At 35.0% G+C, this 25,447-nt stretch overlaps 1 protein-coding gene and 1 long non-coding RNA gene across 2 annotated transcripts in view; one reads left to right on the forward strand and one right to left on the reverse strand.

The window, feature by feature from the left end:
• The window catches only part of LOC138694391 (homeobox protein MSX-1-like), an 86,506-nt gene extending 80,511 nt beyond the window's left edge, over nt 1-5,995 (reverse strand). Inside the window, exon 1 of the mRNA XM_069818083.1 lies at nt 4,667-5,995. Coding sequence (XP_069674184.1) covers nt 4,667-5,432 — 766 coding nt within the window. The 5' untranslated portion in view covers nt 5,433-5,995. The remainder of the gene's footprint in view (nt 1-4,666) is intronic.
• Nucleotides 1-25,447, forward strand: part of LOC138708976 (uncharacterized) — a 657,561-nt gene that overhangs the window by 489,171 nt on the left and 142,943 nt on the right. The window lies entirely within an intron of this gene.

Genomic DNA, 25,447 nt, shown 5'->3' on the forward strand with positions numbered 1-25,447 from the left:
GTAGCTTTGGCCTTCCAACTCTTCTTCCTCCAGCAATCCCATGTTCCATCACCTTCCTAGGTATTGCACATTCATCCATTCTCTTAACATGCCCTGCCCATCTCAGACGAGCAATCTTAATGGATGTTATTATATCGGGAGACTCATAAAGCTGGTATAATTCGTTGTTATATCTTATTCTCCAAGTTTCACCATCCCTTACAGGTCCAAAAATCCTTCGCAATATCTTCCTTTCGAATGAGGCCAATCTAAATTTATCCCTTTCGCTAAGAGGCCACGTCTCTGATGCATAGGTCAACACTGGTTTTATTAGGGTCTTATATAGTCTACATTTTGTGCCACGAGATAGAGCTGTATTATGTAAGCTACTTAATATGGCCCAGCTTCTGATATAGGCCTATTTTTGTAATTTCAGCCAAATATTGTATCTTAAGAATAAAGATATGTCGTTGTGGTATATTCAGTTAAATTTTACACATATGAATGCCTTCTCTTGCACTGCAGGTAGTCAAAGAAATGCCACATTACTCTCGAAGTATGACAGTTAACAGATAATGCCAGGTAACAATTCCTGTCGTTGAAGCAGATACAGTACAAGTATAGTTGAAATGTGCCAGAGGTAACATTTTACTAGGCCTATTTGAAAGGTCTTATACTGATTTTTATTGCTTCCTAGAAATAATAACCTGACATTTCCCAGGTGCGGGAAACATTCACGCCTGATCGAAGCTCTCAAGTTATAGCTACTTAAGACTGCTATCTACGTAAGGGAATTAATTTTCCGTGTAGGCTGAGTTACACCCTACAAATCCTTCTCTGAATTCATCAGATTGTAAGAAGTAGCAATCATATTAAATATATATATATATATATATATATATATATATTATACCACGGGGACACATGTCACAAATGCTATTTTCTACAAAAGGCTACCGAAAATAACTTTAGGCTTAAGATAATGAATTTATCTCATTTTTCATACATTCCATAGCCGCTTATTTCATCTTGATTCCACAGTTTACTTAGAAATTTTATCAACTCCAACTGTGATAGGGTCTACTTTATATTTACCCGTGGGAACGTGGTCAAAAATCTTGTTAGTAGCGAAACGCGTAAGACGTGGGGAGTAGAGTCATAAGTCACATTCATGTAACTACTAGGCCTACTTTTACTACAGTATTTAGCAAATATCGCAAACACATTTGGGTGAAACACGTCAAATACACTAATGAGCAAATATAGGCTATCTGAATGGCTAATAATACTTCGTTAAATTTATAAAAGTTACATTTTAATAAAAGTAACAATAATAATAATAATAATAATAATAATAATAATAATAATAATAATAATAATAATAAAATATTAAGCACTGAGTGGCTCAGTGGTAACCCACTAAATTTTCATTCGAGAAGTTATGGGTCAAACCCATAGCCGGCCAATCTGACTGAGGATTTTATGATTTCTCTCAGTCACAAAGATAAATGTCGAATTTGAAATTTACATACCATACTTTATCACGTCTTAGTCACCATTAGGGATAGGTGTTTTGGTGAAAATGTGTCAAATTCTTCTTGCAAAATAATTTTGCAAATAAATTAATAAAATACCATAGTCTAATGATCGAAAATGTGACAGTAATTTCGAGAAAAATTTGCGATTACTTCTTTTTTCCATGCAGTATCCTACACATATAGGTAGGCCTACACAATTTTACTTACTGTATGTTAGCAATAATCTTATAGCTACATGGCATTGTATTTGTATTATTCATGACAAAATGAAGCTGTTTATAATAGACCTAATAATAATAATAATAATAATAATAATAATAATAATAATAATAATGTGTAGCCTACCCTTTGTAAATCAGTCTTATTTTTACTTAACTCACTTTTATACAAAATCCCAGTCATCAATAATTTAATTGTTCCCGAAGTCATTAAAGGAAATAAAAGAATTCACAAGTACATACTAATTTGTCTCCTTATTTTCTTGCAGCTAATAGTCTATCCCCAAAACTAATATAGGCATAGACCCTACTGTGTTTCTTGAAAACATTTTTTAATTGCCCCCTTTTTTGCTTTTATCGCAGGAATGAAAGATTTTTTTTTCGCGGAAACACTCATTTTTCTCGAAAATTCGGGACAAATTTACTATCATAAATCGGTCATATTTATGATAGAAAGTTGTTATAAGTTCTCACTTGTTCGTAAAGGGCCTAGCTCCCTGTCACATTTCGCTTTTATCGCTAATAACAAAGAAATCCGGCCCTGATCACTATTAAGATATTATAATCATGAATAAAACTGGAATCATTAACTGACTGAAAGCCATACACTACAACAAATGACAGTAGAAGCAGAATGTCAACAATAGTCCACGCCTACTGATTATACCCAAAGATCCTACACACATGATATGGCGTAGATATTGAAGTTTGTAAGCCTATAAATAAACTTCTTCTTTTTCTTTATTGTAGCTAAGTTTAAGGCTATTAGTCTGTTGCACCTCAAGTGTCTGGTCACAGCAGCGTTTCTTCGGACGTCCCGGATTCATATGCAGTATTTAAATGAAAGGTCCTACAGGAAATCCCTTTTCTTAGCCTATATTATTTTAAGTAGAGCCTCTATTTCCCTAACTAGTTTAATATCAATGTATGAAGCCTTTTAAATACATTATCACATTAGTCCGTTATGGTACAGTTACACACATTTAAAAAAATGCAATAAATACAGTATAATAAAGAAAATTAGGCTATATATCTGCTCACAAAAGCATCACAGAATCACAAATCTTGTCTTAAATGCAAGCTAAAAGACTGCTAATCAATTTTGTTTGATGATTTTTGAAATTTAAATTTTTATAGCCTAAGTTATTTTTATTTTGCATTTTTATGAACAGAAAGAAAAATTGAACGTCTATTTGAATCCACTAGATTCAAAACCCCCTAAAGACCTTTTGTTCAGAATTATGTTATGCCCATATATTGCTTGCTAAGAATGAAATCTAATGACTAATATAGTTTGAATTCAAAAAGCCACAAAATTTGAAGCAAAAGGCTTGTTAAAATTCACTGTTAGGTTGAGAATTCCCTCTATTTGCTACCGGTTACTGTCAAAATCATTTAATTTGTGAAAGTGGATGTAGGGGATTTTGAATCTATAGGATTCATTTTTAACTTAGTCTTAATTTGCGATTTGACAATTGCCTCTTACAAAATTATTCATGTATAATGTGAGAATATGCCCAGAAAATTTTATTCAATTACCTCTGTTATTGTCTGAGATATTAAATATTTAATGTTGAAAAATGTACAATGAACAAACTTCGGATATTCAACGGAGAAGTTCGAGCACACGTATTTAAAAATGGCGTAAAAGCAATTATTTTCTTCCTAACGACCTTGAAATTTTGCTCAAATGAAGTCAGTAGGGTATTTTTAGGCTAAAAATAAAAAAAAAATGTTAATTTTGACACATAAGCTCCTTTCCTTTAACAAATACTGTGAATTATATGAAGTACAGATGAGTACAATATAGGCTGTATCTGTGAATTGATACTAAGTTAATTCTATATTTCAGTAGCTTATCCGTTACAAATAATTTAAGTGAAATATCATACACTTTGGAATTTAAAAATAAATTTTATGTGCAATAGAGAAGACAAAATGTATAATTTAATTTGAATAAATATTGATTTTATTTTATTTCAGTTTCTCCTGTATATGAAAGTTAAAGGAAATATTTACAAAGAAGAATAGGCTAATTAATATTCTGGTATTTGCCGATGATATGATTGTAATACAAGATACTGAAATAAAACTTCAAAAAGCAGTATATGAACTGAATAAAATATGTCAGAAGCATAACTTTAACATGTCAAATACAAAAACAAAAGTAATGGCATTTCAAGGCAAAAATACTGTAAAATCTAAGATTGAAATAGATAATAAAGTAGTAGAACAAGTAACAAATTTTAAGTACCTGGAATGTGATGTGAGTTACAAAAAGGATAATGATATAAAAATAAAATTACAATCATTCCAGACAGTATGTGGCACAATTAATAGAACTTTGAAGAATAAAAGCAGAAAGGAAACAAAAATGAAATTCTACAATGTAATGGCAGTCCCTACTCTTTTATATGGAAGTGAAAGTTGGATTACAACAAAACCTGAAGTTAGTAAAATACAAGCGGCAGAGATGAGATTCTTGCGAAAAGTTAAAGGATGCACGAGATTATAGAATTAGAAATGAAGATATTAGGCAGGAACTAGGAGTATACCCACTTATTGATAAAATAGACAATTACAGACAAGATTGGAAATTACATGTAGACAGAATGGACGACTACAGACTTCCCAAGAAAGCAATAAATTATAAACCAAAAGGACGAAGATATCGGGGACGACCGATGAAAAGATGGAGCGACCTTTGAAGCCGGAACGGGCAATTGCCCATACCATGAAGTGAAGAAGAAGAAGAAGAATAATAGGCTATCTTTCTAGACATAATAGACAACTGAATTGTTACGCGCATGAAGTGTTAAATTACAACGAAAAATTATGTGGCATCTCCGCAACATCATTCCTTACTCCACAATTTAAATGTAGCTGGCTGCAAGGTTAGAACTAACGATGTCTGCACGTGGTAATACTTACTGGTGGGCGAAGCGGAGCGGTAGACCGGCATCCAGGCGAACTGAGTGGCCAGGCCGTGCGGGAACCCCCAGCAGGGGGGCCCTCCGGCCCCTGCGGGCTGGTGCAGGCCGCCCAGCGTGACGCCGGGGTGAGGCAGCGGCTTAGGTACGACGGGCGGAGACGCGGCGACGACGGCTTCCTCGGTATCCGTGACGCTGCAGTCGTCCCTCTCAGCCGACGGGCTGGTCGACCTCCGAGCGCCCCCCGAGTCCTCCACGGCACAGTGCAGGTACTCGTGGCGGTTGTACAACCCCTGCTCGTCCTCCGAGGGCCTCGTCCTTTCGTCCTCCTCGTCATCCACTTCCAGTTCCTCGTCCTCCAAGTCCTCGTTACACACGTCGGCACACCTCAACGCATCACTATCATCGTCTCGTTCCCTCGAGTCCTGGTGTGACACCCCGAGAGGAGACAACGGTTGTGTTAAAGTACTTTGATCACTCTTAAATAATGTTTTATTACTATACACCAAACCTTCTCTACTCAGATCATCCCCTGAAAACTGTCTCGTTTGGCCCATGTTTTCTTTAGGACTAGCGCTGGGCGTTGTACATGCCTTACTGCCGTTCAGTCTACTAGAATTGTTGCACGTCGACAAAAGAGAGTCTACACTGAAAGATATCTTGTGTTTGAGAAACGTGGGAGCTCCTGCAGTTCTGTTGCTGGTGCAGGATTCCGCCATTGTGGGAGAAGGTGAAGATGTTGATGGAGTACAACTTCTCGTGCTCATGTCTCAGAAAGGTTTAAATTATTTCATACACTTCAAGACTAGCGATGTTACTGATTTTACACACATAACATGCATCAAAATTACACTGTAACACCGTTTATACATGTCTGTAGCTTTAGAGTGGACGTGAATTATGAATAAATTACCGTTAAAAGTTAGTTCGAAGAGATAATTAGTCATTTGACTGTTTAAATATATTTTAAATTGTTCTGATGTGTGCTTACAAACCGCTGTCAACACTTTACACCGTCAGATATTTTAACACACATAAAAATAATGCTACACAGGGCATAAACCAATCCTACAACACGCACTGCGTCTTAATTCACACGACAAAAAACACGTCACTTTTTGTTTATCGTATATCCAATACTTATTTATTTATTTTTTAACTTCACCTTTGTTACACCGCTTCACTAAAACAATTACTGTTAGACATCATAATCATAAGAGAGAGAGAAAACAAACAACAATAAAAAAAAGATGGAACAGTTTTCGAAGTAACGGAAAAAAAAGAAGGATGTAACAAAAGACGTAGCTGCTGCGTCTCACCCACGTTCACATATGGCTTCGAGTGACAAGTTATAGCAGAGCTGCGATCAGCTATCGCATCTCGCCTAGGCCACGCCTCCCACCTCATTCACTGTCACTCTCCCCCTCCACCACGCGAGATGTTGGCCAATCCGATGCGAGACAGGCCACGCCTCAAGCGGGCGGGTCTGCAACTACTTGTCGGGCCAATCAGGGAACAGTACAACTGGCGCGCCACGCTCGGATAAATAAGTCAACAGGTAAAAACCTCTCGGAGGAGATCATTTGCAGCGTTTAAAATGTAAAACGGTCACCTTGAGTGTTTTGGAATCTCTGCTGTGACTTCATCAGCACGCCTGTGGGCATGTGACATCACAGCTCAGATTCGCTTTTGTTCTGTGTAATTCGGAAGATAATTTTACAAGCTAGAATAACACCTATGTTACGAAAGGTGATTTCCGATTTTAAATTAGCACAAGGGTAACAATATTAGTGACAATGAATATGATGAGAACTATAGGCCTAACAATAACAATATTTAGCTACGTTAATATTTTTAAATATACGAAAATTCAAAATTTATAAATTAAATTGGTCATGCGGGGTAAATTTCTTAATTTGTATTTGTTTAAATTGAGGAATTGGAATAAATATTTATATGCTAAAATTGTTTGTTTTTTTCGTCTATTTAGACCTATTTACATGCTTATTTATGCAATCTAATTGGAAATCAACAACCAAATTAGTCTAAACATCATCTTCACGAATAATAAAAATAATAATAATAATAATAATAATAATAATAATAATAATAATAATAATAATAATAATAATGTAGGGGAGAGTCGGGTAGTATCGGACATCGGGTAGTATCGGACAGTGCGTTTCTTTCATCTACCACCATATGGTAGTACCTGAATGACATGGTTACGTTTCTCTATGCGACATCACAGAAACGTAACCATGTCAATACAATACTATCATCGTGTGGTAGATGAAAGAAACTCACTGTCCGATATTACCCGATGTCCGATACTACCCGACTTTCCCCTAAGACCCATTATTATTATTATTATTATTATTATTATTATTATTATTATTATTATTATTATTATTATTATTAAAACTCTGAATCTCGTCGTTTCAATTTGATGAAGACGGCAGCTACAGATTTGTTCAGCTTCTCATCTGAAGACAGCGTTCGATTTCTAAAAAACATGTTGTTAAACTTGGGAAGTTTCAAATGCATCAATTTCCTATATGATTCATTCATTCATTCATTCATGTTAATATCCAGCAGCAATTAGCCTAACCAATAATAGGATTGTATTGTATTGTATTTAATTACACTCCATGGTAGGCCTATTCGTAATACACCACTTCACAGCTAGAATATGGAACATATAAAAAAATCGTAATAGTAGGCTACTACGAAGTCTTAATTATAGTCACAGTCTAATGACAGAAGAGCTTTACAATAGCCTATACTAGTATAACACAAGGAGTTAATATTGATACTTAATACAAGACAGAAATAGGCCTATTCATGCAGCGTCTTTGAATGTCATAAATTCACCTACAGAATAGAAGACGTGAGAAATTATGTACTTTTTTAATTTGGTCCTAAATAATCTTATGCTTTGAGTTTGATTTTTTATAGTCCTATCCATAGGGAGGCTGTTAAAAATTTTACTGCCATATAACGCACTCCTTTTTGATAGCACGATAGACTTGCCGATGGAGTATGAAAGTCATTTTTTGAAGCGTAGACTAGGCCTATTTAATTATGCTATGAACTTGTTGAATTAGTTACGAAGTTTTCACGATTACATAGCAGGAAGTTTATTAATGAAAAAATATACTAACACAAGGGTTACGTTATATAAATCTCACAAGGGTAGCTGCCCTTCAGTAAGGGTTGCCAAAAGATACAGCATACTAAACAAATAAAATAAAAATAAACATTTGCGTTATCACTATTTACGATTTTTATTTCCAAATGGAAGCTACCCTTGGGAAAGCACTTTTATTCAATAATTACCAGCAATCGAACAGAATATAAGGAAATTTAGGTTTACAGGTGATTACGTAAAATCTGAACAGAATATTTCATATAGCAATAATTTTCAAAATATATAAAGGAATTCCAAAAGACTTAAAACATTCAACTGAGAATTTTGGAATTGTTCCCCTTGCTCCGAACAATAGGCCAAATACTTCAATCTGTCCTTGTATATGATAATAATCCCTAAAGTATTGAATTGTAGGGTCATAGATGGTCTTCTTTTCTTCAACAATATTAGTGACAATGAATATAACAATAACTATAGACCTAACAATAACAATATTTAGCATACGTTAAATTTTTTAAAATATATGAAAATTAAAAATTTATAAATTAAATTGCTCATACGGGGGTAAATTCCTTAATTTGTATTTCTGTTTTATGTAGCCTATAGGCCAATAAAATTTCTTGATGTATCTTTTTAATGTAAATAAATAAATAAACTAAAAAAAATGAATGAAATTTAGTTCTATAGACCTAGATCTACAAATTAGCAGTTAAAAAACATATTAATTATTTTTTTCTTCCTCATGAAAAATTATTTTCTGTACTGTCACATAGAAGGTTTCATAAAAACAACGACAATATACTTCTTTGTGCATCTCTGTGTCACATTTTGCGTTTATCGCTCATAACAAAAAAAAAAAAAAAAAAAAAAAAAAACAGAGGCAGGAGAAAGAGATTTAGAATGTATGTTGTGTAAAAGATTGTGATTTCTCATTTCTTTCGTAGTATCACAGAAGCTTACATTGTTTATGAAGGATTCACATTGTATAGGCCTATCTATTAGCTTTACAATCTTTGGATAAAAGATTTTAACGCGTGGAATAGCTATAAACTACAACACTTGAAATAATCGCAATTATTCTCGTAACTGATTAATTCCTGGAGTCATTGGACAAAAATCTGTACGAACATATGAACATGAATTTTCGTTGCTAATTTAGCCAAGTTAGTTGTAATAGAATTACTGAGTACCGATGCGTATTCAAGTTTTGATCTCACGAATGTACATTATCAAAAATGAATCAGACTTAGAGAAACAATAAGTTACCCTATTGACCATATTAGTCCCAACAATGTAATAATTGCAAGATATAGGCCTACGTGCACTTAGGCCTATAGAGTAATAAATTATGAAAACTACGTGCAGTGAAAATAGAGTCTACTGTCAAGGAATACTCCAAGATCTTGGACACTAGCTGTTTCTGTTAGTAAATTTAGTCTAGGGGCCTATACCATTTTAGTCCAGGAAACAATAAAATTTTTATGCCATTATCTTCATACCGTTAATTTTTTAATATCTGTAGTGTTTCTTTGAAGAGACCGGTAGTCAGCAATGGTTTTATTTAGTACGATAGCATTTTAAATCGTCAGCGGATTATTCTAGTACTGATATTATCTGTGAAAGTTATAAACAGAAGAGGTCCTAAAGTTGAGCTTTGAGGCACTCCATACTAATAAAAATTCAGTTAATCAAATATTTTAAATCAGTCGTACACAGGATTGTTTGGAATAGTTTCCCAAATCAATTTCTGTAATTTGCAGAAGGACCGGTGTTTCAAAATTTACAGAGCAAGGTATTTTCTTTCTTAATTTCTTTTTTCTGTTTTTGCTTTTCTCTGTTTTTTTATTGCTTTTTATTTTATCTCTCTCTTTCTTTATTTCCTTCGTTACTTTTATTTTCTCGTTCTTTTCTTTTTATCCTTGTTTTTACTTTTATTTATTTCTTTTCGTCTCTTTCTCTCTTCCTTTCTTTACATAATTTATCTTGTTTTCTTTCATTCCTTCTATTTTTATTTATCTTCATTATTCATATTTTCTGTTCCAGTAGGTTGTATCTGGCCTGTAGAGCACATTCTTCACCTTATTACTTGTTTACGCTTTGTACTCTCTCCTCAGGCATTTTAAGTCAAAATTCTGGTGTGACGCTCCGGTCGTTGTCCTTCGCCGTAAGAGAGGTTGTTTCTTTTGTGGTGTTCACTTCAAGACCCTCTCTTGAAAAAGAAAGCGAGACCCACTTTCAAACTGCAGCAAATGTCATACTCTAAATAGAAAAAATTGACTTTGAAAAGAAAGAGCAACTGAGACACCATAAAATAGGAAAAGTAATACTAAGGAAGAAAAATGAAAGACTGTTGGACATCCAGCAAATGAGTTTTCACAGTCCACTTAAAGGGCAACCTGACGTATCACACAGACCTGTGCAGTAACGTTTTAAAAATACAGTAGAACTTGGTTATAGCGACCTCGTTTTGTGCGACACCTCGTCTATAACGTCAAATATTCTGTGGTCCCAACTAATTCCCCATAAGACATATGCTTTTCTACCTTGCTTTATACAACAAACGCATATAACGTCATTTTCAACCCCAGTTTGGAATAAGATTTTCTAAGAACCAAAGTATTTTAAGAAATATTTTGTTGAAATCTGACCCTGACACATTCTTTACAGTCTCCTTCTGTCATAGACCTGTGGAATGCAGGCGGATTCCCCACCCCATTGTAACCTGCCCGAATTCATGCGGTATTAGATCAGTTCCGACAGGAAGTTTTCATTAAGTGCACGCATTTTAACGCAGTACGGCCACTAAAAGAAGTGAGTGACGCTTTAGAAGTCATTAGAATTATGAACACGATCTATGAAGCTAGGGAAGGGAGCAGTGAAATTGCAACTGAAATTATGAACATAGAACGTAATTTAGCCCTAGAAAGTGTGTATTGGGCAAGTAGAAGACAACAGAGTAAAATGACTGATTACTTCACTTCTAAGTAAACTAGTTTAGTGAGTACTGAACAACTGTTTTAATACAGAATACTGTATTTATAATTGTAGGTCTACGTGTATTTTATTATGTTCATTGTAGGCTTAAAAGTCAATACATAAATCTAAAATAGGCCTAACTCTAATTAATTTTTTTTATTTTTCAATTTCCACCTCACTAGATTGATAATGTGAATCTCGGCTACTACGACACTCGTTTATAACAACATAATTTTTAAGGTCCCTTGGATGTCGTTATAACCAAGTTCTACTGTAGGCCTATTAAAATATTAAAGAGATTTTAATCGACAGAATTATGTTATTGGGCCTATGTAAACTAGTTTTTAAGGGAACCAAGTAGTAATTCTATTGCACTCTGTAGCTAAAAAGTATGATTTCTTAAATTTAAAATTAATGTTTTTAATCACGATAGCCGATGGCCCAATCTGGGGCTTTTCTGTCATTTTATCGAATAGGTCCTAAATTATTCCTTTAACTTTTTTAAAACGAAAATAGCTGATCCTCAGGAGCATAGGGTGGAAGTTCTGAATTATTTCTAATTTCCTCTCCTCCTCCTCCTCCTCCTCCTCCTCCTCCTCATCATCATCATCATCATCATAATCATCCTTCTCACGTGTATTAGACCTTTACTGCCCTGTTACACTCTCAAACCACCGTTTGTTAGTTCTCCCTCAGACTGGCAGACTAAAGGCTGGTCCACAATAAACCGGGAACGAGAACCAGAATGAGAACGGGAAACGGAGGACGTAAACGTGAAGATTTTTTATTCACAATAAATCGAGAATAGAAACGATTAGGCTATGTCAATAACGATATGTAAAGTTGATATTACGCATTCTGATGTTATTTGTGTAGCTATAATTAACCAATGACATTCTCTCATGAGTAGGCTAGATTTTGATGAAATTGCACCTTTTTCTATTAGGCCAGAAACATAGCTGCTTTAGTATTTATATGTTAGCTAATAAACTAAGTGTTTTAAGATACATCTGTTAAGGATTTTTTTTTGCATTTTTTGCCTGTTTCAGCTCATAAGAGCATTTTTTTTGTTTTATTCGGTCATTTTTGAGGCATTTTCATTTAATTTTGGCCATAAATCCCCATTATTAATGTAAAATAATGTTAATTTCCTTTGATATTTTCTCGACATATTTTGTCCATTAATACCCATTATTTTGTATACAGTAATATTTTAATCGTTTTCCTACACAAATATTGCCATTTTAACGTAGTACACCCCATGTAATGGATCAGTCCAACCACCCCTTCAATATAGACTCCTCCATACCTGCTAGTTCCGGATAAGAGTGGCCTTGTGGTGGACTACATGGAAACTACATCAGGTAAAATAATTAAAGTGTACTACTTAGAAAAAATTGTGTAAAATTAAATAAATTTAAATGTTAATACTAGAATTTAATTTAATTACTAGTCTAAACATTACGTAGTACAAAACCTCTTTTCCTACTAAGCCAATTATGTAAGATCAATATTTAGGGCATTTTTAAGGGCATTTTTGAAAGATTTTTAGGTCATAAATGCATTGTTTATAGGACATTTTTTCATAATTTATAGGTCATCAAAATCCTAGCCCTACTCATGAGTAGACCTACAAGCCAGTCAACATGAACACAAGTTATCCAACTTCAAAATTTATGGCACGGAGTATTTACAGTAAGAATTCAATTCACGTGGTAGTCTGCTTACATATACACGTAGCATATATTGAAAATGATTCTACTGAATTTCTGGGTTAGTTAGAAGCGATGGATGAAGAAGAAATTATGTCACGGCCTCCTTGCTACAAAATATGCGACGACCAAATAGTTTTTATGATGACAACCGAATGAATCCAGTAGGCTGTGATCGGAACCGATAACGGCAAAGTTAAAAATAGGCCAACGTTCACATTCCCGTTCCCGGGCTCCGACAAGCTGCTCACATTTAAATGAGGTCTATATGTATTTTGACAATTTTTCCGTTCTCGTTTTCGTTGTAGTTTCCGTTCCAGATTTATTGTGGACCAGCCTTAATTCAAAATTTACCGTGGAATTCGTGAGGTGTTCATTCATTCCACTTTTTTTTTTTCCCCCATTCTGTAAACGCCTATACGGTCTAGAAGAGGCGAAATTATACTTTTTTCCATAGGCTATAGGATATCTTCATTATTTTTCGTAACCATTCTGGCATTAGTCTATCCTGCTATTCTCAGGAATCTCATTTCATTAGCGCGAATGATCCATAGGAGCAGCAGCAGCAGACATTTCAGATGGACAGGGCATGTAGCAAGTAGCCTATGGGTGAATCCAGAAATGCGTATAGAGTGTTAGTTGGGAGACCTGGGGGGGGGTGAACCTTTGGAGAGGCCGAGACGTAGATGGGAGAATAATATTAAAATTGAATTGAGGGAGGTGGAATATCATGGTAGGGACTAGATTAATCTTGCTCAGGATAGGGACCGTTGGCGAGCTTAGCTATGTGAGGACGACAATGAACCTGTGAGTTCTCTAAAAGTCATTTGTAAGTACTGTAGGTAAGTATTATATTATTATTATTATTACTATTATTATTATTATTATTAATCTGATGATAATTAAGCCTAAGTCCCGCGCCGTAGCGTCGTGGTCTAAGACCCGTTACGGAACGTGCCGTAGGACAGGAATTTTCTCATTAAATTTCGGCCAATGTATGGGACCGGTGCACACCCAGCAACGTGATGAATTTGGAAAGCTACGGTGAGTAGCGAAATCTAGTTTCGAAAACCGGATAAATCGCAATATAGCGAACGCCAGTAGGGGAAGTTATCCCCACCCACATGAAATGTGCATTCGACACAACACTCGCCTATCACGTAGAGTGTCTGGTGAGCTAGTAGGGGAAAAGTGGAAAGGGTCATGGGCGGAGCTTTTACGTTCGCTACATTGCGATTTGCCCCGAAAACCAGTTATAACTGTTGGGGAGAATCATAGTGCTAACCACACATTACCCGTACTGATTGTATAATCAACTCAACTCTGATGAGGCATGTGACTAGTAGTCGATTGGTAGGCCTTTGCCCTCCATGGGCTGTCGCTCATCGGATTTGTGTTTGTTTGTTAAGATGGGGAGGAGGAATCGAAGTGAAAGGGAATGTTGAAAGTATTGTTGCAGATGAAAGTGATAATGGTGATCTGGAAGAAAACAAAATGAAGTAGAAAAAAGGGTTTAAGATAGACTTGAAGAAAATAAAGTTTAAGTTTACAATAATGAAGTCAATAATGATGGTAAAAAAAGACGATGACGAAAAAGAAGGGAAAAATCACTTAACGTTGATAGTTAACAGAAGATAACGTGATAACGAAAGTGTGATTTTTTTTTTTTTTTTTGTATAGGGACGTTGAGGTCTAATGTGGTCAAAACTTCCATTCATATGGAATGTAAACCTATTTACAGATAACTGAAAAAAAAAAATAGTAACCGTTCTCATGTTCTAGCGTTTTTATTTTATACCATCCCAAACTGATCACCCTGTAGAACAAAGGACAAACTGGATGGGCCACCTAACACGAATAAGTTATAGCAGAAAAATTTAATAAGACTGTATTCAACTAGAGGCTGACGGGCGTTGAAAGTGGAACAACTCAGGGAACGATAAGTTGACTTTTGAAGCTAGAACGAGCAATATGACCTACCTTATGTCTATAATGAAGATGACGTCACTGTCGGTGACTCTGACGATGGTGACGACTTCTATAAATACGAATAACCGCCTGTAATTTTTTTTATATTTATGGAGATTTAGTCGATTGGACGCCACCAGTCAAAACAAGACCAGCTTTATAACTTAACCCTCAACAGGTCTCCGTGGTAATTTTTGTTGAATATTTATGAGGTCCAGGGATCAAACAATTGCATGCAACGCGGTTGAACAAGTATCGATGGATCACAGTGCAAACATTTATCGTTGCTTAACTTTATACAATTTCCGTCACATTCTATTCGTGAGTTTTTCCCGATAATGCAGTGGCAATGCGCCTTGTTATCTCGTAACAGAAAAGTCTGTGATTGCATGCCAGATCTATCAACAGCAGCTTGAATTAATTTACTGCAACAGAAAGTACAACTTCAAGAAATGTCATACTTTTTATCTTTTATTACTTTGTTTCTTAGAGTAGTGTAAGTTATATTACTTTTTCCCACACTAGGCCTATTCCTTTTTTTTCTTTACTTAAACTTCTTATTTTATCCTACCTTTTTCTTTTTTTCCTTTGTAGGCCTATTTCTCTTTTCTTCCCTTAGCCTACATTTCTTCCTAAATTCTTGCTTTTCTTCATTTATTTATTCCTATATTCCTTGTTACTTTTGTTTCTCTCAACATAGGCCTATTTTTATTTAACTTATTTACTTACTTCCTTTTACATTTTATTCTTCATTTTTCTTTTATTCCCCTTCTTCTTTATCAGGTACTACAATTTCGTACAAGATTTGACCTTCTCAACTATTTTCCGCCATTCATTTCGGTCTTGGATGAGTCTTGGCCAATTCATTAATTCCAGCTTTCTTATTCATTCATTCATAGTGTTCTGCCCAAGGGCAGGTCTTTCACTGCAAACCCAGCATTCTCCAGTCTTTCCTATTTTCTGCCTTCCTCTTTGTCTCCGCATATGACCCATAGCTTTCTTATATCCTCTATCATATCATCTTTCCATCTGTTCTTGGATCCTCCTCTTCTCCTTGTATTCTAGGTTTTCAATTGAAGAGTCCACTGCAAGAATGATGGATGTCATTTGGAATACATTTTGCAGGAGAAGCGATTGAAAGTTTGAAATGCTTAGCGCTCAAAGCTTAACTGTGATTTTCCGATCATTACTGGACAATGACTATCAGTGTTAATGCCATGTAACTCTCTATGTACATTCTATATGTCACAGGGGCGTATTTTGCGGGCTACCGGCGGTAGCCCAAGGAAATTACAAAAGAAAAAGTTTATAATATAACATAATGTAATAATTTTGTATTATTAGTTCTACCATAGTAATTAAAATTAAAGTAATTGTTAGATATATTTTGTTTAATAATAGGGTCAGCGGTAGCCCAAACCCTTTAACCAGTATACGCCACTGATATGTCATAAGCTATGCATTGACAGTCGGTTCATTTTCGACAAGAAAGTGACGTCCATCATTCTTGCAGTGGACTCTTCAATTATATATTTTCTTGACTATTCTATCTTCATCCATGCGGTTGGTATGCCTGAAGCAAGCTAATATCTGTACCTTTATATGATTAATTATGTTATGGTTTTGTATTAATTTATTGAGTTGCATTTACTTCGAATTAGCCATCTGCCATCTCTTTCTTTAATTGGACCAAAAATCCTTCTCGACACCTTTCTTTCGAAAATTAGAAGTTTTTCAATAGCTTCTTCTTCAAGAACCCAGGTTTCGCTAGCGTCGGACCATCGGATCTGTGTCCCCGTAAGATATGCAAACTGAACCCTAATTCCTTCTCAGCCTCGGTAATTCATTTCTCTCCCTGCATTCCTATCTCTCTCCCTTTCTCTCCCCCCCCCCACTTTTCACAATTTTGAGCCTTCTTGCAGGACAGTTTATTTGCACTTGCAGTCCAGTGTTGTCAGTTCAACATGAACACTGTAGCACGGAGTGGCGAAAAAAATATTATTAAGCAAGTACGTAATAGCATTTTCGATGAAGAGAAACAAACAGGTCAATATCTGTTTTCTATAAATCAGGCAACGAAAATACCAACTGCGATCACAGGTGAGGCTTATTTTATTTCAGTTGATCATGTATTAAAATCACTTACTTAACTAATACTGATACAACATTTTTATGTAATTTATATAGGCAGGTCAGAGCGCCTAAAAAAGAAAATCAGGAGAGAGGGAGTCTGTGCAATAGATGAAAAGCTAGGATCACCAGGGAAGAACAGACCAAGGGAACCTTTAATTCTTGTAGGTGATATGAACCGATGTAATGTTTTAAGAAGAAAGATAGAATAATTTTATACCGTGCAGAAAGAAGTTTCGACATTGATGAAATTACTTTCGTAACAACGCAGTTTCTTTCTGGACATGGGAAATTTGGTACTTACTTCGACAGATTCAACATTCCAGCAGACATCGACTCTACATGCTCCTGCCGCGAACACCTTCACAGTGTGGAACACCTTCTATTTGACTGTCCTATTATTGAAGCAAAGAGATTTCAAATAAAGACACATCTTCTGGATTGCAACACAGAATACAGGACTCCACTATGTGAAGTAATAAAAAAATGTTGTTGCTACAGACAATTTATAGACTTGCAAATCTAGTCTTTCAGGTGAAGCTCCCTGTAAAGCAGATTTGAATAATTTCAAGGGAAAAATTGTTCCGGGGCCGGGTATCGATCCCGGGACCTCTGGTTGAACGTACCAGCGCTCTACTACTGAGCTACCCGGGAACTCCACCCAACACCGTCTCAACTTTTCCCTTTATATCCACACAACTCGCGCAGGCTGACGAACGCCAGAGACCCACAACGAGTGCACACAATCTCTGTGTGACTTGGAATTGTGGTTTTCTGTTAACGTACACAGTAACGTATATATTATGCAAATCTAGTCTTTCAGGTGAAGCTCCCTGTCCAAGTCACACCGAGATTGTGTGCACTCGTTGTGGGTCTCTGGCGTTCGTCAGCCCGCGCGAGTTGTGTGGATATAAAGGGAAAAGTTGAGACGGTGTCGGGTGGAGTTCCCGGGTAGCTCAGTGGTAGAGCGCTGGTACGTTCAACCAGAGGTCCCGGGATCGATACCCGGCCCCGGAACAATTTTTCCCTTGAAATTATTCAATTTATAGACTTGTTAAACTTCATCTTTAAAAGACTTTAGATACATATTTCACCATTATCTTTGTAAAAATAAGTAATATAGATAAGTAGTTTACCCATAACAAAAACTAACACCCTAGCATACCGCTTGGGGAATTAGGGTTCTTTTCCACGGATATTTAATAATAATTGAAGAAATTACTGAAGGTTGCTAGAGAAGCAATAATTTTCAAGGAGGGAGAGAAACGCTACGGAAAGTGATTCGAGACATGGGATTTAGGTTTAAAAAAATGTAGAAATACAAGATGTATTTTGATTGAAAGAAATGATATTGTGGCATGGAGGACCAGTTATTTATGACACCGTTTGACGGAAGTTTGGCAACCCTATTCGACAAGATTCGTGGCCTGCTGTTTGACGTGGTGGGAGGAAAGCGGGTGGAATAGAGTGAGTACAGGTAGAGATGGCCGATATTTCACAAACCGATATTTTGTCACAGGTATTTTTTTTGTCACAGATAAACCTGTGACTGATGACGCGAAATATCTGTGACAAAATATCGCTATCGAAATCTGCTCTGTATTCAGTACTCTGTGACTGATATTTTCTCCTCTACGTCGTAGGTTTGCGCGTGCGCATGATACAATAAGAGCAATCGGGCGGTAGTTTTTCCATCTTATTATAAATGATGTAGTTATTACACGATTTAAATAATAACACTTAATAGTGTGTAAAATCCTATCTGAACAACTGTTTTGTTTTGTAATTATTTTCCAATGTTTTTCCGAATACTTATGTTTCATTAATTTTTATTCTATGACTCAGTATTATAATATTAGTGCATGACTTAAAATAATTTATCCATTATATTATATACAATAAAAAGGATCAATTTTTAAAACGATTAGGATAATCATATAACCTCAATTTCTCCATATCCAACTACATTTAAAAATGATCAACTGGTTCAATATCTATAATATAACCTCTTGGTACATGAGGTTAACTTTTGACATGTTACTGCTCAGTTAGGTAAGTATTTATTTGTTAATGGTACATTGTTGGATTTTCCCATATAAATCACTGATGTGTGGTGTGTATAGAGAAATCGTATTCATATTTCACTGCTCTTCATTATTTCCTGCTAATTTTTATCGGTGTGACAAAATCACCGATAAAAGTCACAGATATTTAATTGTCACAGTCACAGTTGTCACAGATACTTGAAAATATCGTTTAAGCTCATCTCTAAGTACAGGCGTTAACTTTTTCAAGAATGACGACAGCGCTAAAGGGGCACAGATCCGATGGTCCGACAATACTTCCTCTGTGGTACCGTGAAGCGTGCTACCACCTGCCGTCTTCCCCAGCAAACCACGGGATCCTCACGGAGAACGTTTCAAGAAGCAAGAATCCACGGGAACGCTTGGAGTGCACGAGCTGGTGCTGACAGCAGAGCAGGCCTAAGCAGGTCTACACACGCAACCAAGCAAATTTATAATGTAATGGAAACTACCACTCACAACTGCATGAAGAAAAGTGGGGAGAAATGTAAGGGGTTGCAAGGGAAGGGTAGCTGAGAAGAAAGGGACGCAGGAGGGAAAATATTGGCTCTGGTCTCCAAGGAAATGAGCCGCATGAGGTGATTAGTCGTGTATGTGGAGTTGAAAGAGTCCCGGGTGCATGCGATGAAGACCCTTGGGAGGCAGGGAATTAGAGGTTGCCTGTTTTCGTATTTCTGGCACTGAAAAGAGTTGAGAGGTCAGCATCACATTTTGGTCATTTTGCAATGCCGACGCTTGTTTACTCTAGGCTGAGTGAAGGAAAACTTGCGAAACTAGTAGCGAAAAAAAGTCCTTACCTTCTTTTGTAGTGGATTCCGAACTCTCTTCGTTCAGTTAAATAATAATAATAATAATAATAATAATAATAATAATAATAATAATAATAATAATAATAATAATAATAATAATAATAATAATAATCAGAGACCGAAACTTTGGCAGAATGCCTTTTTAAATGTGTTAAATCTATCTACATTTTGAAAGTAGCCTAAATCTGTACGAATTCCTTTTTCGTTAACTGCTGCCAGTGTTCAAAATTTAAAATTTAGCGATAAATATAGACTAATAATACACAGTGAAAATTGTTTAGATCCCAAAAGTTGTAAATGTCCACCTCTGAAAGAAGCCACGTATGTCAAATATCTGGGTATCATTATTGATCAGAATTTAAAATGGCCTCATCACATTACTTATCTTTGTAAGAGGCTTCGTAAAACAAATGACAAATTCGTTAATCTTCGATGCTACTTACCTATTAGAGTTCTACGAAATGTTTATTTGGCCATTATTCAGTCTATCATTCAATATGGTATATTGTTTGGGGTGGAAGTACAAAAATTAATCTTAGTCCGTTAAATTTACTACAAAAACGAATAATTAAAATTTGTTTGAAGAAACGTTTCGATTATCCAACTAAATTAATTTATTCTGAATTTAATGTATTTAATATTGAACAAATTTATAAGTATATGGTGTTAAAATTTTATCATAAAAATCGTAATAAGTTTGTATTACAGACACACAATTATGACACAAGACGAAATATTAATTCAACATTAGTAGAACCTAAATGTCTCGCATCTGCTGGTCTAAAGCATAGCATAAATTTTGGCCCTCGGTTGTACAATGCTTTAACTAAATTACACCCAGAACTTCTAACATGTAACTCACTAACATATAACAAGAAAATTAGAAACGCGTTAATGTCTTCAATTTGATTAAATAAATTTATAGCCTATGTGTATGAATTAATCAACCTATTTTATATTTGTATTCCATAATTTTGAAATATATATTAGTCCTACTTTTCACGTGCGATATTATTCTTCTCTAGTGTTAATATTATATTATACAATTCCATTGCCGCTGTAATTATATTTTATTATTATTATTATTATTATTATTATTATTATTATTATTATTATTTATTTTAATATTATATCTGAACTGCGACCGAGCACGAGCGCTGCTCATTCGGTCTCAAATTTTGTTAATACTACTGTATCTTCTTTTTATATTGCTTGTATTATTTTATTTGTATTTCTCTTGTTTGTTTAGTAATTATATTCTTTATTCTGTATATTTCTCTCGAAAATAAAGTTAAATTATACCTTTGTGATTGAAACGTCACAGTTTTATGTAGCCCTTTTCTGCCTTTTTTTAAAATGTCTAATTTACAAAATAAATGTTTTTTTGCCTTTATTTGATTATTTATCTATTATTTATTAATTTATTATTAAAAATTGTCTACAGGTATATTTTAATTTATTTCTATAACCGCTACAATGAAAGTGACTTCACCGAATGTATATTATTGTCTTTCAGTGAGTTTATATTCTCTTTGCAACAATGAGTGCTGCCGTGCAAAAATGTATAACAGTAAGCGTTTTAATTATCGCTTGTGTTTATTTGACAAGGCAACAATGAGTGCGGGTCTAACGTTATTTTTAACGGCTATTTTTCTTTCAGTTTTGATTGCGACGTTGTTGTAGCTAGCTAAATATTTCATATCGCAACATATCAGTACAACCAAACACAAAAATGCACTTTCCAAGGCTACTGGGAAGAAGATTTCTTTGCTTCCAACAGTAATTGCAACATCGAGTCGAAAATCTCAATTTGCATTCGACTTGTGTAAAGCTTTTCTTGCTGCCAAATCTCTTTGTGGAAAGTGCAAGGTTTTTGTAATTGACTTTATGGCGTATTTTAGCTATTTATAATGTCTTTTTGCCTGCCTATTTTAGCTATTTATGATGCCTTTTTGCCTGACTATTTTAGCTATTTATGATGCCTTTTTGCCTGACTATTTTAGCTATTTATGATGCCTTTTTGCCTGACTATTTTTGCTATTTATGATGCCTTTTTGCCTGCCTATTTGAGCTATTTATGATGCCTTTTTGCCTGACTATTTTAGCTATTTATGATGCCTTTTTGCCTGACTATTTTAGCTATTTATGATGCCTTTTTGCCTGCCTATTTTAGCTATTTATGATGCCTTTTTGCCTGACTATTTTAGCTATTTATGATGCCTTTTTGCCTGCCTATTTTAGCTATTTATGATGCCTTTTTCCCTGACTATTTTAGCTATTTATGATGCCTTTTTGCCTGACTATTTTAGCTATTTATGATGCCTTTTTGCCTGCCTATTTTAGCTATTTATGATGCCTTTTTGCCTGACTATTTTAATGATTCACAATGCCTAAACTTCCGGTCTCTGATGATGATGATGATGATGATAATAATAATAATAATAATAATAATAATAATAATAATAATAATAGTGGTAAGGATACTAGTCACCTACTTGTGGCTTTTAGAGAATCCGGAGGTTCATTGCCGCCGTCACATAAGCCCGCCATCGGTCCCTATCCTGAGCAAGATTAGGCCTAATCCAGTCTCTACCATCATATCCCACCTCCTTGAAATCCATTTTAATATTATCCTCCCATCTACGTCTCGACCTCACGAAAGGTCCTCCGGCCTCCCAACTAACACACACTATGCAATTCTCGATTCGCCCATACGACTTTTTTTTTTATTTTTTTATGTTATGTTTTATTTAACGACGCTCACAACTGCAGAGGTTATATCAGCGTCGCCGGATGTGCCGGAATTTTGTCCCGCAGGAGTTCTTTTACATGCCAGTAAATCTACTGACATGAGCCTGTCGCATTTAAGCACACTTAAATGCCATCGACCTGGCCCGGGATCGAACCCGCAACCTTGGGCATAGAAGGCCAGCGCTATATCAACTTGCCAACCAGGTCGACTTAACGGGCTAGCACCTTTTATTTTACAATTAACGGGCTACAACCGTTTCATTTAACATCTCACTCACGGCCTTCTTTTTTTGCCATTCGTTAAATAGTGACAGCTCATTATATCGATCTCGCGACTTTCCTGGTATAGCTTTTTGGCTTGCTCCTGCTACCACCAATATTTCAATGCAATCCATTTCTACAAATTAATCTCAGACAAAACCATTTGTAGTAAACACTTTTGTTTTATTTTCCTACCATAGTAACCGATTATAACTTTTTCCTATTTGTAGTTAACTGATTAAGACGTTTCTCAATTGTTATTATATCTAGAAATTCTCAATAATTTCTGTTCCAGCAACATGCAAAATACAATTAGACTATTAATTTATTTTCACTTAAGATACACGATTCAAAATACCATAAAACGTTGTACAATACACGACCGTTACAAGAACTCAACATGCTCGCATGGAACTCGCTATCGCTCGTTTAGTTAAATTCAATGCTCGCATGTTAAGTTCTACCCAAGATCACATATAGATTGCTCATTCCTATGTTAAAATCGGTTGCACTTTGAAGAGAACAACCACCAGGATCGCCACCCGTCCGCCGTAAACGAATACAAGATGGCAGTACAGTCGCTAATGCAATTCAAATGGGAGTTATGACATGACTCCTTATGTAACAACTAGATGGCAGCATAGTAAACTTGACAAAAGTTGTTACCGTCAAAACCTATAACGCCGAGCAATCTGGGCATGTATGATCTAGGGTTCTACATAACGGTCATTTAACGTAAATAAATATTAAATTAGTACATATGAATGCTTCCATGTATTTAAATGGGATATTCGGAGCCCGAAATATCATTGACATTGGTAGAGTACCCAAGAATAAAATATTCCATGACTGACGACGTAGAATCTAAAGTTTATGACTAAAATTGAGCTTGAGATGTTCGAAATTGTCTTTACAAACACACATTATTATCCTAATGTCATAGATAGTACTGTAGAACATTTACCGTAAATTACATAAATAAAACGCCAAATTTTTAAAACTATATTACATATAATTTATTGTGGTCTGTATTATTATTTAATATTAGTTATTATAGTTTACGAAACAGTACTACAGTAGCGCCGCATGTCGTAGAATCAGTACTAACAGCCAGGTAACTACAGACCAAGGTATAGTTACCAGTTGAAGTACAGATAATTGTAAAGATGACGGTAACTGTTGTTTCGGAAACTCATTTTTACATATCAGCACATTAAATCGTAGATAACTGTGTAGGCTATGTATCGGAATATTTTGTACGACTCTCCTGGCTCCGCTTGCAAGATAGACGTTTAGTACATTCTCTTTGCCTACTATATCGAATTATACATGATTCCACACCCAACTACCTTGCCTCTCGGTTTCCTCTCCTCGCTTCACACTATAATCGTAATACACGTTCACAACTCAATCTGTTGCTATCAATACCACGTCATCAGACATCTCTGTTCTCCAGTTCTTTCTCAATAGCCATGGCCCGCTCATGGAATTCACTGCCGCTGGAAATCAGGGGTAGTCTTAGTCCTCAGTTGTTTAAAATTAGGTTGTTTAGAAATATTTTGAATGCACAGAATTAGTTTTTTAGGTATAATTTTTATTTATTATTATTATTATTATTATTATTATTATTATTTTATACAGTCAATACTTTATTTTTCCATAACACTAATATCTAGGTAATTGTCATTGTCTCAATGTAACCGGTGCTGTGCTGATCATAATAATAATTGTACTATTTCTTTAGTTATGAGATTATAGGCCTATTCATATATATTAATTCTTTTTTTTTTTAATTAATACTTGTATACTAGAATGTATTTTCCTGTTTGTGTTTATGTATTCAATCTCTCTTTTTTATTATATTTATTATTATTATTATTATTATTATTATTATTATTATTTTATACAATCATTACTTCATTTTTCCATTAACACTAATATCTAGGTAATTGTCATTGTCTCAATGTAACCCGTGCTGTGCTGATCATACTAATTATACTATTTCTTTAGTTGTGAGATTATAGTCATATGTATTAATTCTTTTTTTTTTTTAAGTTAATTCTTGTATACTAGAATGTATTTCCCTGTTTGTGTTTATGTATTCAATCTCTCTTTTTATTATATTTATTATTATTATTATTATTATTATTATTATTATTATTATTATTATTATTGTTATTACTATTATTAAGTTAATACTGATTGTGTATATGTATTCAATCTCTCTCTTTTTTATTTTATTATTATTATTATTATTATTATTATTATTATTATTATTATTTTAAGTTAATAGACTATTTGTATACCGGTATGTATTTTTCTGTATGTGAGTTGATCCTGGTTGAGTGGAAGAGAAGGCCTGATGGCCTTAACTCTGCCAGGGAAAATGAAACTATATATAAAATAAATAAATAAAATATGTCACACGTTCTGTCTTTCCAGAAACCAGGCATAAGCCTAGAAATTCTAACTATTTTTCTTAACTATAAATTGAATTACTTAAAAAATCTCAACATCCATTTCTGTTGGCTGGTAATGTCTCTCAAATGCAATTCTCCTCCGATTATTGTGTTGTTTGAAGCGAGACTCTGGAGTTTATTTTGGTACAGCAGCAGGGGATGAGCGCGGACTCAAGATACCTGCTGCCACACCCAGTCGTCATTATGCCCCCTCCCATTAGACAGCACTGCATTACACGCCTCTGAATTGACTTCCATCAGCACTGCGCCGCCATTATTACAATAAATAAAATTTAAACTCTATTATATATGCATTGAGGATTACTAAATAGCGTGCTTAAGTGCCGCTATCTGGGCCCTCGAGAAGGCTTGTATCAGCTTGCATTAGTCCTTGCTGGGCGACGTGCTCTAATATCACTTGAGCGAGAGAGAGACACACTTATCTGCAACGGCTTTATTAGCAGGCCCAAGCTGACAGTCT

The sequence above is a fragment of the Periplaneta americana genome, chromosome 1, assembly GCF_040183065.1.
Source record: "Periplaneta americana isolate PAMFEO1 chromosome 1, P.americana_PAMFEO1_priV1, whole genome shotgun sequence".
Classification (NCBI taxonomy): Eukaryota; Metazoa; Arthropoda; class Insecta; order Blattodea; family Blattidae; genus Periplaneta; species Periplaneta americana.